General features: G+C 53.9%; 1 protein-coding gene across 1 annotated transcript in view; it reads left to right on the top strand.

Annotated features, from left to right (window-relative positions):
• Nucleotides 1-12,437, top strand: part of NOTCH2 (notch 2) — a gene marked incomplete at its 5' end in the record, with an annotated part of 92,329 nt that extends 79,892 nt beyond the window's left edge. Inside the window, 9 exon segments of the mRNA XM_023761240.1 lie at nucleotides 689-1,036; nucleotides 1,788-1,930; nucleotides 2,121-2,331; nucleotides 3,019-3,115; nucleotides 3,892-4,057; nucleotides 4,899-5,200; nucleotides 6,158-6,305; nucleotides 6,895-6,992; nucleotides 7,854-12,437. Coding sequence (XP_023617008.1) covers nucleotides 689-1,036; nucleotides 1,788-1,930; nucleotides 2,121-2,331; nucleotides 3,019-3,115; nucleotides 3,892-4,057; nucleotides 4,899-5,200; nucleotides 6,158-6,305; nucleotides 6,895-6,992; nucleotides 7,854-9,242 — 2,902 coding nt within the window.
• Nucleotides 12,438-16,016: the final 3,579 nt, after the last annotated feature.

The following is a 16,016-nucleotide window of genomic DNA, read 5'->3' as shown; positions in this document are numbered from 1 at the left end:
CACCCAGCGCTTCCTGACGCCTCAGCGCTCACTGAGCTAGCGTGGCAGCTTGTGCCGAATGGTGTGACTGCCACAGGGTGTCAGGGAGGGGAGTGCCGATGAAGTGGGCTGTGCACCATTTAGGTTCTGGGACTCGATTTCCTTTTCCTAGTATTTGAAAGAGGCTGTACAAGTTAGATGTGGTTTCCCGTGTGGGACACACACCTCCCCGCCCACCTTCCCTAGCTGGGACTCAGTGTGGGTGGGGAGGATAGAGGCCACGTGGACATGTCTTGATGGCTCGGAGCTATATATCCAGGTTCTAGAGGCACCTTTACTTCCAATGCCCCTGGTTACCTCGCCAGGGGCGGTGCAGACAGAAATAGAGGAAGCATGAGGCAGGTTGATTTTCCTCTTGTTTGTACACCTGACTTAAAAACACGACGAGCTGCCAGGGGGCCCTAGCCCGTGTGGCACAGTGAGCACGTGCTGTCTCTCGTTCAGGGTGCGCCCCCTGAAGCCGTGTGGCGCAGACTCTGTGCTCTAAGATGGCAGGGGCGGGAGATCCAGGGAAGGCATCACGGGCATTTGGGGCCTGACCTGGGCCACAGAAGATGGGTAGGAAAAACCCAGCGTAGTTCCCAGTGGAAAACCAAATGGAGCTGCGGCCTCGTCTGAGCCCCTCCCCCCGGCCTGCCTCCCTGCCCAGGTACGACAAGTACTGCGCAGACCACTTCAGGGACGACCACTGCGACCAGGGCTGCAACAGCGAGGAGTGCGGCTGGGACGGGCTGGACTGCGCTGCTGACCGGCCGGAGAACCTGGCCGAGGGGACCCTGGTGATCGTGGTGCTGATGCCCCCCGAGCAGCTGCTGCAGGATGCGCGCAGCTTCCTGCGGGCCCTGGGCACCCTGCTGCACACCAACCTGCGCATCAAGCGGGACCCCCAGGGGCACCTCATGGTCTACCCCTACTACGGCGAGAAGCCGGCTGCCCTGAAGAAGCAGAGGCTGGCACGCAGGTCCCTTCCTGAGGATCCAGACCAGGAGGTGGCTGGGTAGGTTTTTGGTTTCTGAGCTTTTTTTTAGATATATTTTTATTGATTTGGGAGAAGGAGAGCTAGAAATATCAATGATGAGAGAGAATCATTATCAGCTGCCTCCTGCATGCCCCCCATTGGGGATTGAGCCCACAACCCGGGCACGTGCCTTGACCAGGAATCGAACTGTGACCTCCTGGTTCATAGGTTGACGCTCAACCCCTGAGCCATGCCGGCCGGGCTCTGAGCTTCTTAAAGCTTAATTTTATAAAGCTGAGCACTTCGATACACAGAGGAAGTCATAACGTAAATCTGTGAAAATGCAAAGCCCAGACAAATAAAACAGCCCACCAGGTAAAACAGACGCACGGTCCCAGGATCTGTGTCTAAGACTAAAGGTTTGCCTTGATCTTGGGGATCTGCAAGGTGGGCTGGAGCGGGCACGAGGCAGGAGGCAGGGAGGCCTCCTCAGATGCTGGGCTCCCCAACCTCTCGCCAGTCACCTTACATCCCTTTAGCGGGACTTCTCTCTTGTATCAATCGTTGGCGTCTCAGCTGTGTGTTGCCTCAGTCAGAAGGCCTGGACTCAGCCCAGGAAGGTGAGGCACCCCCTAAGCAGGAATCAGTGTGTAGGATCTGAAGGAGATCCTTTCTGGAGGAGGCAGCACCACAGAGCGGAGAGGCCGGCACTGCAGGAGACAAGGAAGGCTCATGCAGCCCTCCCTAACTCCTCATTGCCCTTTCTCCTCTTTCCCCTGGGCACCCACAGCTCTAAGGTATTTCTGGAAATCGACAACCGCCAGTGTGTTCAAGATTCAGACCAGTGCTTCAAGACCACGGACGCAGCTGCAGCTCTTCTGGCCTCTCACGCCATCCAGGGCACCCTGTCCTACCCGCTGGTCTCTGTCGTCAGTGAGTAGCACTGCTTTAGGGGGAAGGTATGGGGGGCGTCACCTGGGGACAAAGAGGAAGGGCACACTCCTCAACGTGCAGCTCTTCGTTGTTCAGGGTGGGAGCTCCCAGCCGCCCTCGGGGTAAACGTAAAGCTAGTGTGGGGAGGTCGATGTCCTATCAGCACGTTTCCTGTCGCTTGCACTTGCAGGTGAATCCCTGGGTCCCAAACGCACCCAGCTGCTCTATCTCCTTGCCGTCGCTGTTGTCATCATCCTGTTCCTTCTGCTGCTGGTGGTCATCATGGCAAAACGGAAGCGTAAGCACGGCTCCCTCTGGCTGCCCGAAGGCTTCACCCTTCGCCGGGAGTCCAGCAATCACAAGCGTCGCGAGCCGGTGGGACAGGATGCCGTGGGGCTGAAGTAAGCCGGCCTGCCCGCAGCACTGCTCACAGCAGTGAGGAGCAGGGGTAGAGCAGGCAGGCAGGTCGTGGGGGTGATGCCTTTAGCTCTGAGCTCTGAGCTCTGGCCACATCGCCACACGTGACCACACCCTGAGCAGCTGTGAAATAGCAGCCAGAGGCCGGTGCTTCCGACCTGTACGTGTATCTGTCGCGTTGGTGCTCAGCTTCTGTGTTGAGGCACACTTTTTGTTCTGTTTTGTTAAACCTCACCTGAGGATATCTTTTCCCATTAATTTTTAGAGAAAGTGGAAGGGAGGAGGAGAGAGAGAGAGACAGAAAGAAAGATGGATGTGGGAGAGACACATCATTGGTTTTCTCCCGCACACACCCTGACAGGGCCAGAGACCCTGCAACCCAGGCACATGCCTTGGACCGGAATCGAACCTGAGACCCTTTAGTATGCAGACCAATGCTCTAAACACTGAGCACACAGGCCAGGGCAAGGCACACCTTTGTTGTAAGCTCTTGATCAGCAGGAAAGAAAGGATGTTTGCCCAGTAAAGGGGCGTAAAATGCTGCCCATCCCTGGGGGCCAAAGCGAGTATAGAGAGGAGAGTGTGTCCTGGTGGGACAGGTGTGGCAATCCTCCGGATCCGTTAATGATACGCCTCTTCTCTTGTTTTCCCTTCCTAACCCTGGCCACCAGGAATCTCTCCACGCAAGTCTCAGAGGCTAACCTGATAGGTTCTGGAACAAGTGAGCATTGGGTCGACGATGAAGGGCCCCAGCCAAAGAAAGCCAAGGTGAGTTGGCCACCATCGGCCACGCTCGGGTCACATTTCCGTTTCTGTCCTTGGGAGCAGGAGTGTCCCAAATGGGAGTGATCCTCTTTATACGTTGCCCGGGCCATGGCTATTCCAGGTGGTCATGAAAGGCAGGGATCTCCAGGTCATTGCTGGCCTTGGGTGACCTCTGTGTGTTTTCAGTAAGAACTCTTAAGAATAATAAAACAGGCAACAAGCATGCTTCCTTCCTGAAGTGCCGTAGATGGCAGCCGGGTAAGGACTGAGGTGTGTAAACAGTTTCCTGCTGGCTCCATCGCGCCCCTGCTCTGTCGGGCATTTCCCCTCTGGAAGGGAGGGTGGGATTAACAGTGAAGAAGCCAGTGGCCATTAGAGGCTCCTCACCTTGAACCTAGGAGCTAACACCATTTAGAAGTAAGAGGTAGATTGGGCTGGGGCTGAGGTGGAAAGGGAGGCCATCGGTCCATAGCTATACGAGGCTGGGACGTGTGCATCCCGTGGGTATTCTAAATCAGCGTGAAGAGGTGGACCTATAAATAGCATGTTAGGTAGGTAGACACGTCAGGTATTAAGGCTGAGGCTAGAGTTTGGGCTTGGAGGTGGGAGAGCTGTACGGTGACCCGGGACAGGTGAGCAGGAGCTGGGAGACGGCCGTGGATGCAGATCTGAGGGCTAGAGGCAGGGCTGAGGGGAAGCTGGCGGGAGGCTCGGGACTAGCTTCGTCCGCAGCTCCTGGTGGCGGGCAGCTTCACAGCCGGCGTGCCGTCCCCTTTCAGGCTGAAGCCGAGGCTTTGCTCTCAGAAGACGACCCCATCGATCGACGCCCATGGACACAGCAGCACCTCGAGGCCGCAGACATCCGCAGGACCCCGTCGCTGGCCCTCACGCCCCCGCAGGCAGAGCAGGAGGTGGACGTGCTGGACGTGAACGTCCGGGGCCCAGGTCAGCACCCTCACGAGGCCACGCCTGCCTGGGTTCTGTGTTGTCCTTCCCGTGTCTGCCCTGCTTGGTGATGTGCCCCCAGCCAGTTTCCCAGGCGCTGAGTCAGCGTGAGGAGACAGTGCTTGAGGAATACAGACATGCAGACATGAACTCACAGGAGCAGACAGGGAGGATCGCACACCGCTTCACGCCCAGCGTGCTTGCGAACAAGTGGGCTGATTATATGAGATAGATTTCATTTACTTTTTTGTTTGTGTTTGGGGGTGGTGTTGGGATGGGGTTTTTTTATTATTAATCCTCATCCAAGGATATTTTTAGTGAGTGGAAGGGAGGAGGAGAGACAGAGACACATCATAGATTGCCTCCCCCACGCAACCTGACAGGGGCCAGGGATCGAGCCTGCAACCGAGGTACGTGCCCTTGACTGGAATCGAACCTGCAACCCTTCAGTCTGTGAGCCAAACCCACTAGGACGAGAGAGATTTTAGTACAACAGAAAAGTCATATCCCAAAGCAGAGGGATGGAGAATTCATTTAGCTGAAACTTCGGTGCCTATAGCTCTATTAACACTGAATATTTTAAATTATCCATTTAAAAGTAACATAGCCCTTAGAAACTTGCACAGAAAGCTTGTTTAACTTCAAGAAGAACCCTTCTTGCTGCCTCACTACCCTTTACTGGGGGGCCATTCCCAGTGGAAGAGCAGGTGGCCAGTGTCACCAGAAGCACAGGGACTCTTCCCAGTCGAATAACGTGACTCACGTTGAACTGTCCGACAGCGGGGTTAATTGAACACGAGTGCTGTTCTCCTCCTGAGTCGCGGGTTCTCCTTTCCTGTAGATGGGTGCACCCCGCTGATGCTGGCTTCCCTCCGAGGAGGCAGCTCAGACATGAGTGAGGAAGATGAGGACGCAGAGGACTCGTCTGCCAACATCATCACAGACTTGGTCTACCAGGGGGCCAGCCTGCAGGCCCAGACAGACCGGACCGGCGAGATGGCCCTGCACCTGGCCGCACGCTACTCGAGGGCAGATGCCGCCAAGCGTCTCCTGGACGCAGGTGCAGACGCCAACGCCCAGGACAACATGGGCCGCTGCCCTCTCCATGCTGCAGTGGCAGCTGATGCCCAAGGTGTTTTCCAGGTAAAAAACATGATCTGCAGTGTCTTGTCTTTGTTAAGGCACTTAGCATCCCATTACATTCACTCAGTACTTCTTTTTTTAAAAAATATATTTATTGATTTTTTACAGAGAGGAAGGAGAGGGATAGAGAGTTAGAAACGTCAATGAGAGAGAAGCATCGATAAGCTGCCTCCTGCACACCCCTTTACTGGGGATGAGCCTGCAACCAAGGTACATGCCCTTGACTAGAATCGAACCTGGGACCCTTCAGTCCCCAGGCCAATGCTCTATACAGTGAGCCAAACCAGCTAGGGCACTCAGTACTTCTTTCAGAGAATAAAGCAGGTGGCAGAGCTGGGCTTGCTAGATGGGAAAGCCAGAAAAGGGAGGAAGGCAAATTGACCTAATTGTCTGTAGCCAGGGGTTGACAGACCCGAAAGCAGTGTTCTGAGTGCGAATCACATGGTTTTCTGAGGTGCCAGAATGCCTCCCAGATGAGTAGATCGAGGGGAGTGGTACCTGTGATGAAGCCTTTGCTAGTATCAGCTTCTGCCTACAGGTTTACCTGACCACGTGGGCTTCCACGGGCTCCTCTGTGGTTTTCTTTACGTGAAGTCACAGTGTGCTCCTTGATGCCCTTGTATTGCACCCTTTTGGGGAAATTGGAAGCATCCTGTACACCATAATGGAGGTGGTGGTATTTTCCCACATCCCTCTTCTTTCTTTAGAAAGTAGGACTTCACTTTACATGGAGCCATTGTCTTGAGCACATTTGTTCATTCGTTCATTCATTCATTCATTCATTCCACAAACATCTGTTGATTGATCCTGGTAGAGACTCGGGCACAAAAAGAACAAGACGTTTCTTCCCCTCCAGGAACTCACAGCGTGGCCTCCACTACGATGCCCTTGGTCCTTCTCTCAGTGTCATTACATTCTTCATCCAGGTGACTCTCTCTCCTGTGCTTTCCCTTCTAGATCCTGATCCGCAACCGAGTGACCGACCTGGATGCCAGGATGAATGACGGCACCACACCCCTGATCCTGGCTGCGCGCCTGGCTGTGGAGGGGATGGTGGCGGAGCTGATCAACTGCCAAGCAGACGTGAACGCGGTGGACGACCACGGTAGGGACGCGGTGGGGTTGGGATTCTGACCCGCAGAGCATCCTCTAAGGGGGAGGGATGTTGATCCTTAAAGACCTGCCTCAGGTCCAAAGCCACTGAAGGTTCATCTGTCCATCCAGTCTTTCTCTTAACATGATGAGCTTGGAGAGCTGAGCCATTGGGAGGTGCATGGATGAAGAGGGGAAGGGATGGTTAGGGAGGGCTCAGGGCCTCAAAGCAGGTCTGTGAAAGGTTTGCCTGTGTGAGCTGCCTGGCCTGCCACTCTCATGAGGACGTATGAGAGCCGGATTCCCTGGGATGGGGCACCGTTAGAGACCCTAAGTATACGTTCTGGCGTGTATACATCTATACGGTCTTCACTGCGGCAGGGTCGGTTCTGCCATGTGGAGGGCGGGGGCACCACAGACAAATGGTCCTCATCCCGGGAGGTCCTCTGGAGGCTGAGCAGCCTGCACGCAGCACTCCTAGAACAGGGGGAAGGAGGGCATACTTAGAGTTTGTCCTTGGACCCACAGGGAACTGACTTCCTGATGCGAGGAGCGGGACGTGTCCTCTAGGCCGCCTGCTTACACGAACGTTTCTCTTGCAGGAAAATCTGCTCTTCACTGGGCAGCAGCTGTCAACAACGTGGAGGCGACGCTTTTGCTGCTGAAAAATGGGGCCAACCGAGACATGCAGGACAACAAGGTGCAGTCTGGGCTCCGAGCGGGAGGGCAGGCCCCGCCGCGCCCAGCATCCAAGGCCTCCCCTGTCTCCCGCAGCTCCGCCTGTGATCAGTGTAGACAGAGGAGGAAGCGGGCTGGACGGGAGCCTTAGGAAGGGCATCTGGCTCCCCCAGTGAAGGGCCGGGGCTGAGCCTCTGCCCACGCGGTACTCAGCCTGCTGCAGGCCGTTCTGCACGTGACTCGGTGCAGCCTCGCTGCCTCGCTCGTCTTGGACGGCCCTTCTGCTGTGCCCTGCCCTGCTCTTGCTCACTTCTTTCTCTTGTTTGTTTTCCTGCTGCTCTTCTTTTCTGCTCTTGGACACCACGTGTTTTCCTGTTTGCTTTTCTTCCTCTGAGTTGTGGGTCAGGCTTCCCTCTCTGGCTCATCTTCTCCCTTCCCCCTACTTTAGTTCTTCTTTGTGCATGTCCTTTCTCCGCTTTCTTTTACTTTTCCCAGCTCTGCACATGCTTTAGGTTCTCCCCTGCTGCCTTGCTTATTTCTAACTCGTTCGCCTACTTTGATGAGCTCAGTGCTCTTTTACGACGCTCTGCCTCAGCGGCATGCTTGAGTTCACACATTCCCACCTAAGGAGACACTGCCCTCAACGGGCAAAATTGGTTCCTGGGCTGGGGTGAAATAATCGTACTCTTTCGCCTGAAGCATAGATATCCGTTCAGCACATGGCTAGAGAGACAGTCTATCGGTGGCATTAAAATTTCACGCAGGGGGGCAGTTTGGGGAAAAACGTTGAAGGGGAGGGTGATAGTAAAAGGATTGAGAAACATGGCTCTGGTCTCAAGAGAGTCATTCATTCAACTGTGCTCTTCGTGGGCCTTCCCTGCAGGAGGAGACGCCGCTGTTCCTTGCTGCCCGGGAGGGGAGCTATGAGGCCGCCAAGATCCTCTTAGACCATTTTGCCAACCGGGACATCACAGACCACATGGACCGCCTGCCCCGGGACGTGGCTCGGGAGCGCATGCACCACGACATCGTGCGCCTGCTGGACGAGTACAACGTGGCGCCGAGCCCTCCGGGCTCCGTGCTGACCTCCGCCCTCTCCCCCGTCATCTGCGGGCCCAACCGGTCCTTCCTCAGCCTCAAACACACTCCGATGGGCAAGAAGCCCAGACGGCCCAACGCCAAGAGCGCCGTGCCCACCAGCCTCCCTAACCTGGCCAAGGAGGCCAAGGAGGCCAAGGGTGGCAGGAGGAAGAAGTCGCTGAGTGACAAGGCCCAGCTGTCGGAGAGCTCCGTGACTCTGTCCCCCGTCGATTCCCTCGAGTCCCCTCACACCTACGTTTCCGACACCACCTCCTCCCCAATGATCACATCCCCTGGCCTCCTACAGGCCTCGCCCAACCCCATGCTGGCCGCGGCCGCGGCCCCCGCCCCCGTCCACGCGCAGCATGCACTGTCCTTCTCTAACCTCCGTGAGATCCAGCCTTTGGCCCACGGGCCTGGCACTGTGCTTCCCTCGGTGAGCCAGCTGCTGTCCCACCACCACATGGTGCCTCCAGGCAGCGGCAGTGCGGGGAGCGTGGGTAGGCTGCATCCGGTCCCTGTCCCGGCAGACTGGATGAACCGCATGGAGATGAATGAGAGCCAGTACAACGAGATGTTTGGTATGGTACTGGCACCAGCTGAGGGCACCCCTCCTGGCATAGCTCCTCAGAGCAGGCCGCCGGAAGGGAAGCATATGACCGCCCCCCGGGAGCCCTTGCCCCCCATCGTGACTTTCCAGCTAATCCCCAAAGGCGGGATTGCCCAACCCGCCGGGGCGCCCCAGCCTCAGTCCAGCTGCCCTCCGGCTGCTGCAGGCCCCATGCCCACCATGTACCAGATTCCAGAAATGGCTCGTTTGCCCAGCATGGCGTTCCCCGCTGCCGTGATGCCCCAGCAGGACGGGCAGGTCGTTCAGACCATCCTCCCCACCTACCACCCTTTCCCAGCCTCGGTGGGCAAGTACCCCACGCCCCCTTCACAGCATAGTTACGCTTCCTCCAATGCGGCCGAGCGAACGCCCAGCCACAGTGGTCACCTGCAGGGGGAGCATCCCTACCTGACCCCATCCCCAGAGTCTCCTGACCAGTGGTCAAGTTCGTCACCCCACTCTGCTTCTGACTGGTCAGACGTGACCACCAGCCCCACTCCCGGGGGCGCCGGAGGAGGTCCGCGGGGACCGGGGACACACATGTCTGAGCCAGCACGCAGCAACATGCAGGTTTACGCGTGAAAGCCTGCCTCCGGTGCAGGCACAGAACTGCCTATTGTAAATGCTGCTGAGGACAAATGAAGGTCATCCGGGAGAGAAATGAAGAAATCTCTGGGACCAGCTTCTGGAGGCAGAAGAGAGGAGACGCTCTTACCTTTCAGCTACTGCAAGGAAAGCAGTCCCATCAGCGTCAGCGGGTGTCTGCAGGGCTCTGGGAGGGAGCGATACGCCTCCTAATCTCTTGCCCATCAAGCCAAGTGGAAATGCAAGATGAATACGAGACTTGGGACCATGTTTACCCTCTTTTACTTGGAGAATGGACGGATGCCTGTTGTAGCTCAGACATTCTTGCAGCTGGGACTGCGCTGTACGCCCTGGGGGCTCCTGCCCTGTCCATGAGAAGATTCCACGGGGAATTATCCCTGGAATTCTAGCCGGACTGACCTGTCTCATCCTCTCAGCCGTGGCAATTCTTCGGACTGTTTGGTGCTTTGAGTTTTGCACCTGTCTGTGTTCGCAGCCACATCAGCACGGTACCGGCCCGGCCTCTGTGCCTTTAACCATTCCTGGTCTGGAACGTAACTTTCACTGCCTTTTCCCTCCGTGTTCGCAGCCACACCAGCAAGATACAGGCCCGGCCTCTGTGCCTTTAACCATTCCTGCTCTGGAACGTAACTTTCACTGCCTTTTCCCTCCCGTTTTCCACTCTCCCTGGGGGTCTCCCGGGGTGGCTTTGGTTATGGTTCTCAGCATAAACCTTCCTGTTTCTTTAGAAAACGGACATTCGGCATCCTGACAGCATTCCTGGAAGAGGAGCAAAATATTTTTCTTTGAACCCCGTTTTGGGACAGGAGATCCCTTCAGGATGCTCCTAAGCTCCCTGGCCTGCATGCAGGGCTCCATGGAAACCTTACGGGAGAGAGGGTGAGAGTCCGTCTTTCTGTTCGTGGCCTAGTCAGCGTGCAGTTTTACCCTTGGCAGTTGGGTACTATGACCCTTGGAAAAAAAAAAACCCACCAGGACTCAGAATGTTGGAATGACCAAGAGACAAACTCACTGATGCAAGAAGGGTTCCCACTGGCTGGTGGCTTCCCTCCCTGCCCAGCAGCGCACTGACTCCGTGGGAAGCCTGTGCGCGCCTCCCCGCCGGCAGAGCCCTCGGGGGCTCCCCTCACTCACCCAGCAGACAAAGCTGTCTGTGTATCGGGCCTTTCCTTCCATTCGTCCTCACAGAAGAAAATCTCTCAGACGACATTCTCTCACCTTCTAGAATGGAACTGGCCTCGGCTCCGGGCAGCCCATGGCAGCCGTCTTCCCTTCGTTTCCTGATTCTCTTTCTGATCACAGGCCCATTCACCAGTCTTCCTTCCGCACAGGGCGGGGCTGAGTTACTGGTGCCCCCAGTAGGTTCTCACCGAACATGGATTTATTTTCAAGGGCAGGAAATGGAGCCTTGGCCTCGCTCTCTAGGGTCAAGGCCAGTCCCTTGGAAAGGGAGGAACGACGAGGCAGCCCTTGCTACTTCTTGCCACCATTCCATTTCCTTTGAAGCAGTCATGGCATCTCCTTGTAGGTAACTAACAAGCTTATCAGGGACATTTTTCTTTCCTAGCGTCACCGTCTAGATGACAATGGACAGTTACAGACTCACTGTCCTCGACACCCTCGTGTTCAGTGTGGAAATGCATCTCACCTAAGTCTGCTCTTTGTATTTGTGGTCTTGGCAGCTTGCATGACCCTGGGTCAGGGGCAGGAGTGTTCTAGGTAACACCAGAAGTAGGAAGCTAAAGAATAGTCCCCCCCGCCCCCTTCTCCCTGAGTCGGCAAATAATTGTCACATCGACCTGGTGCTATGCTGTCATGGCACCGGGGAGATCAGTTCCCCGGAGCAGGTGGTAGACATTAGTAGGGGCGTTGCCTGCTCTGTTTTGGGGTGAATAACAGTCTTCATTCCTGCCGTGGCTGAGTGTCCACCAGGGCCTCCCACTTACTTGCTTTATCTGCCTGTGGCCCCGTACAGAGGAGCCCAGTGTGTCTGTTAGCAGGGAAGTCTACAAAGGATGCTTTTCAGTCCTGCCCAAGTTCATGAGCCAAGAAAAAGAATGAGTTCTGCTCTAATATAAGCAGATTGTCTATTCGTTCTGCATTTTACTCTCTCAGGTGGCAACTCTACCAGCCCCTTTCATCGTGTGTAACATTCTGTCGCTCTAACTGCTGACTCTGTCGTTGGCCGCATTTGTTAATTCACAGGTGGGCGGGGGGGTCACCTGTCTGACTCACCATGGAGCCCCGCGCCGGCCCCGCTTACCGAAAGCATCACCTCTGATCCAGCAGCTTGAATCTTTGATAACCTCCCTCCCCCAGCACTGCAGGCCTCGCTCGCTTGCTTCTCCGTGCAGCCCTTAGGGTTTCGGGGAAGGAACGAGAAAGCTGCCGTCACAGACCACAGGCTCCGCCTTTCAGGCCCTGGTCGGTCTCTGAGATTATAAGGACCCTTGAGTTGTATCCTATCTCATAGAAGAGACGGTGAGTTGGAGACTCACCTTCTCGTTTGGTTCTGAATGGCAGACGAACTTGTAAGGGGACAGAGCTTTTATACCATGTATAGGTCAACCCCCCACTTTTGGTTTATTTTTATAAATTCTTCCTTTGATTCTTCTGTCATCCTCTGGGGATAGATTTTTTTATTTGTTTATTTCTTCTGTTTTGTGTGAAGCATCATTTGCTGACTTAACATGATGGTGAGGGAGGGAGGGGTTTGAGGGCAAGAGAAAGTCTTTAGTGTAAACCATCAGCTATGATGCTCAAGTCCATTATGCCATCTTACTATTAAGTTTGGTAGCCCACAGTTCTTGCACAGAAAGGAACCAAAGGTGGAGTGTGCTGTCGGCAGGTGGCTTCAGGAATTTGGCCTTGACCGATAACATTGAATGCATGATGACCCTTTGATTGGACGGTTCTATGCCCCGAGGCTCCACCCCTAACTGTCTGGTACTATGCTCCTTCCTTGTGTACATTTCTCTGAAGGGTGATACTATATGTTTGTATGAGAAGGCCCATAACCAATAAGATGACTGCATATTCCTAACTAGGCATAGTAAGGAAAATGCACACTTTGTTTTTACTTTTCAAAGTTTCATTCTAAAAGTAGTTAAGATGAAATTTATATGAAAGCATTTTTATCACAAAATAAAAGCAGTTACGTGTCAAACTCAATGGCGTGGTGGGTTTCATTTCCCTTTGCTTCATCCTGGTCCCATGGTGACGACCTCGTGCCCTCCTTCCTCTTCGAGAGAAATCCTTCGCTTTCCATTCTGGGCCCCACAGGGAGGGCCGGGCACGGGGCTTCCTTTCGTCTCTCTCCAGGCAGATCCGAAATCAGTGCTTTTGAGGAAGGCGCTTCTGTCACATAGGAAGCATCGCGAGACTGAGTCCCTTTGCACCAGCTGGTGACAGACAGTGGCTCAGGACACAGCGCCTTCCAGTGGAAATGGAGGTGTTTGCCAAAGGCAGAGCTGCGGGTTAGGATATACTGAGTAATGCTGGTGGGGCTGGGACCCAGACCGCCAGTGTGCAGTATTATTCCTCAGGTTGTATATAGAACTTAATCTATACGGTTACAAAATAGTATTTTGCATATAAGTATGTTACCAGGTTTATTCATTTACTTGCAGGGTCAGTGAAGTGAATGTTTGGACACAGATATTTGACATGGGTGATATCTGTGGCATTCGCCGCCTCCTATCAATTTCCATAGCATATTTGCCGAAATAACGTTTTAACACAACTGGAGTGGGGGAAACGAGTTAAGTCGGCTCGCGTGAATTGCGCGTACTCCGCGGGAGCCGTCTTTAACTCGGTTCATATAGATTTGCGGTGGAGTGCGGGAAACGTGTAAACTCGGGCCGGTTGTAACTGCGTATTACCAAATATTTGTTTGTAATCCACCCTTTTGGTGGATGGAACAAAACCAAAAGACAGAGCCATCTTATATTTTGGCGGGAAATTCACCCCACACCGGAGTGTTAACACAACTGGCAGCACATAATGGTTATCCTGGGAGGGTTATGGTTTTATATAAACATGTATAATACATGTGGGGAGCTTCATGTTGGATTTTGTAACGGTGTGGGAAGAAAATGCTTTTGCGCGCTGAGGAACGCCTCGCCCGAGTCTTGGCCTCTCAGAGCTGGGGTTCCTCTTCAGACTTTGGGAACTCAGACTTGCTCCATGGAAAGAAACCTGCTCCGGGGGACTTGGCCCGCTCTCCACCTTCCTCCTCCCCCTTCCACTTCCAGCCTGAACCCCCAGCCCTCGATGGGGCGGGGAGAATCCAGGGCCCTCCCAGCCCTGAGATCCAAGGAAGGAGGGCAGGCTGGAGGCCACGGCTGTCAAGTCACATAGCTGGGATGGTAGACTTGGACGCCAGGACCTGGTCACGCAGTCATGCAGCTACCAAGCCTCCCAGCCCAAGGAGAGGCGCTGAGTTCCTCTTCAGAACGTGATGGTGATCAAGACCAACTTACCCCTGGGCGATGGGCAAAGGGGGAAGGAACTGCGAGCCTGTCGCTGCCTCTGCCTCTGTGACTGCTCCCCTGCGGGTGGCTGTGAGTATGGCCGGGTCTTCACCTCCCCTGCAGGACAGTCTTTTAAAAATAAAATAGGAATCAAATCCTTGCAAAGGCCCTGAAGAGAGAGGGTGTATGTGGTGTGTGCGCGTGGGAGGCAGAGGGATGGGATACAGAGCAGGTATTCAACTTTTCCTCCTTTTGACTTGGAGCTTAGCAAGACACATTTATTAATTTTTTGAAATATAGTTTTATTGATTTCAGAGAGGCAGGGAGAAGGAGAGAGAGAGAGAAACACCAATGATGAGAGAGAATCATTGATCGGCTGCCTCCTGCGCTCCCCACACTGGGGATCCAGCCCACAACCTGGGCATGTGCCCTGACCAGAAATCGAACCATGACCTCCTGGTTCAGAGGTTGATGCTCAACCACAGAGCAACACCGGCCGGGCAGCAAGACACATTTAAAACATTTGCACCAGTCAAGACCCAACTGAAAAGTGTGGGCAAACTCAAATTAGGATAATACCAGAAGGGCTCATTTACAATAGGACTGGTTATGAGGTGTGTATGTGAGGGGGAGGTGAACCTTAGTGGGCAGTGCAGAAAGTCCTGGCTAGCATCAGCAGAGGGATGACCACTTCGGTCCAAAGGGAGGAAGGCTGGGAGAGGTCACTGAACCTGGAAGGTATCTCAGGAAGAGCCGTGACTTCTATCGAGGAACACAATGAGCCATGGCCTCACCCTCACCCCACGACCCCACCCCCAGCAAGGAAGCCAGGGAATAATACCCTGACCTCATTCCCCACCCCACCTCCAGCCTGGACTTCCTATTTGCTGAATCCAAGAGGAAGTCTGAAAATGAAGGAACCTGTTGGATTTGACCCATTGATACAGTCAGCTTCCTGGGGGCAGAGCTTGGGAGAGAAAGGAAGAGAGTGGATCTGACGGTGCAAACATATTATCTAAAACATTCTCCCTCCATCTGTGACATTTCTAAGGAACTTCTACCCTTTGAGACAGCATGGAGGGACCTGGAGAGTATCATGCTAAGTGAAATAAGTCAGTCAGAGAAAGACAAGTATCACGTGATCTCACTCACATGTGGAATCAAACGAACAAAATAAACTGATGAACGAAGTGGATTCAGAGACATGGAAGCATGGAACAGAGGGTGGAATCTCAGAGGGAAGGTGGGGGAGGGTGGGTGGGTGGGAGGTAATCAACCAAAGACCTTGTAGGCATATATGCATAACCCATGGACACAGACAATAGGGTGGTGAAGGCTGGGGGGCAAGGGCAGGCTGGAGGGGGGCCAATGGGGGGGGGGAGGCGACATATGTAATACTTTCAACAATAAAGATTTTAAAAAAAGAAACTTCTACTGACAGCCTTCCTTTGATGTGTCAAGGTGGGGAATGCAAAATAAAAGCAATGATGTATTGATAATCTGATTTAACGTCTTTTCCTGATCTACTTACTAGTGTGCTTCTTCACTACTTTGGCTTTGAGCACCCAAACTGGAGAGAATCAAAAGCAGCAGGATGGATGAATTATGGTACCTTCATTCAATGGAGTGCAACACAGAAATGAAAAAAAAAAAAAAAAGCAACGATATGAGGAATCGTCATTGGCATAATATTGAGCAAAGGAAGCCAGACACCAAAGAAGACACCCTGAGTGATTCCATTATCTAGTTCAGGAAAAACAAACCAATGGTAAGTAGAGATCTGAAGAGTGGGTGCTTTTTGTGGGAGAGGCTTCTTGACTGAAAAGAGGGTAAGAAGATCTTTCTGAAGACTTGTGCATTTTACTATTGTAGGTTATCTATACTAATAAAAGGGTAATATGCTAATTAGACCGGGAGACCTTCCAGACATCCTTCCAGACAAAGCCATGGTGGTGGGGCTAAGGCAGAAGCAGTTAGGGGCGATCAGGCCAGGAGGGAAGGGCAGTTGGGGGCAAGAAGGCCAGCAGGGGGGGCAGTTGGGGGCGAGCAAGCTGGTAGGCAGAGTGGTTTAGGGGCGATCAAGCAGGCAGGCAGGTGAGTAGTTAGGAGCCAGCAGTCCCGGATTGCGAGAGGGATGTCCCAGATTGGAGAGGGTGCAGGCCGGGCTGAGGGACAACCCCCTCCCATGCACAAATTTCATGCACCAGGCCACTAGTCCTATATAATAAAAGGCTAATATGCAAATTGACCGAACATGGAATGACTGGTTGCAATGATG

This window comes from Myotis lucifugus, unplaced genomic scaffold (genome assembly GCF_000147115.1).
Source record: "Myotis lucifugus unplaced genomic scaffold, Myoluc2.0 scaffold_203, whole genome shotgun sequence".
In the NCBI taxonomy this organism is placed as follows: Eukaryota; Metazoa; Chordata; class Mammalia; order Chiroptera; family Vespertilionidae; genus Myotis; species Myotis lucifugus.
Note: the sequence above shows the minus strand (reverse complement) of the source record. Positions and strands in the feature narration are given on the sequence as shown.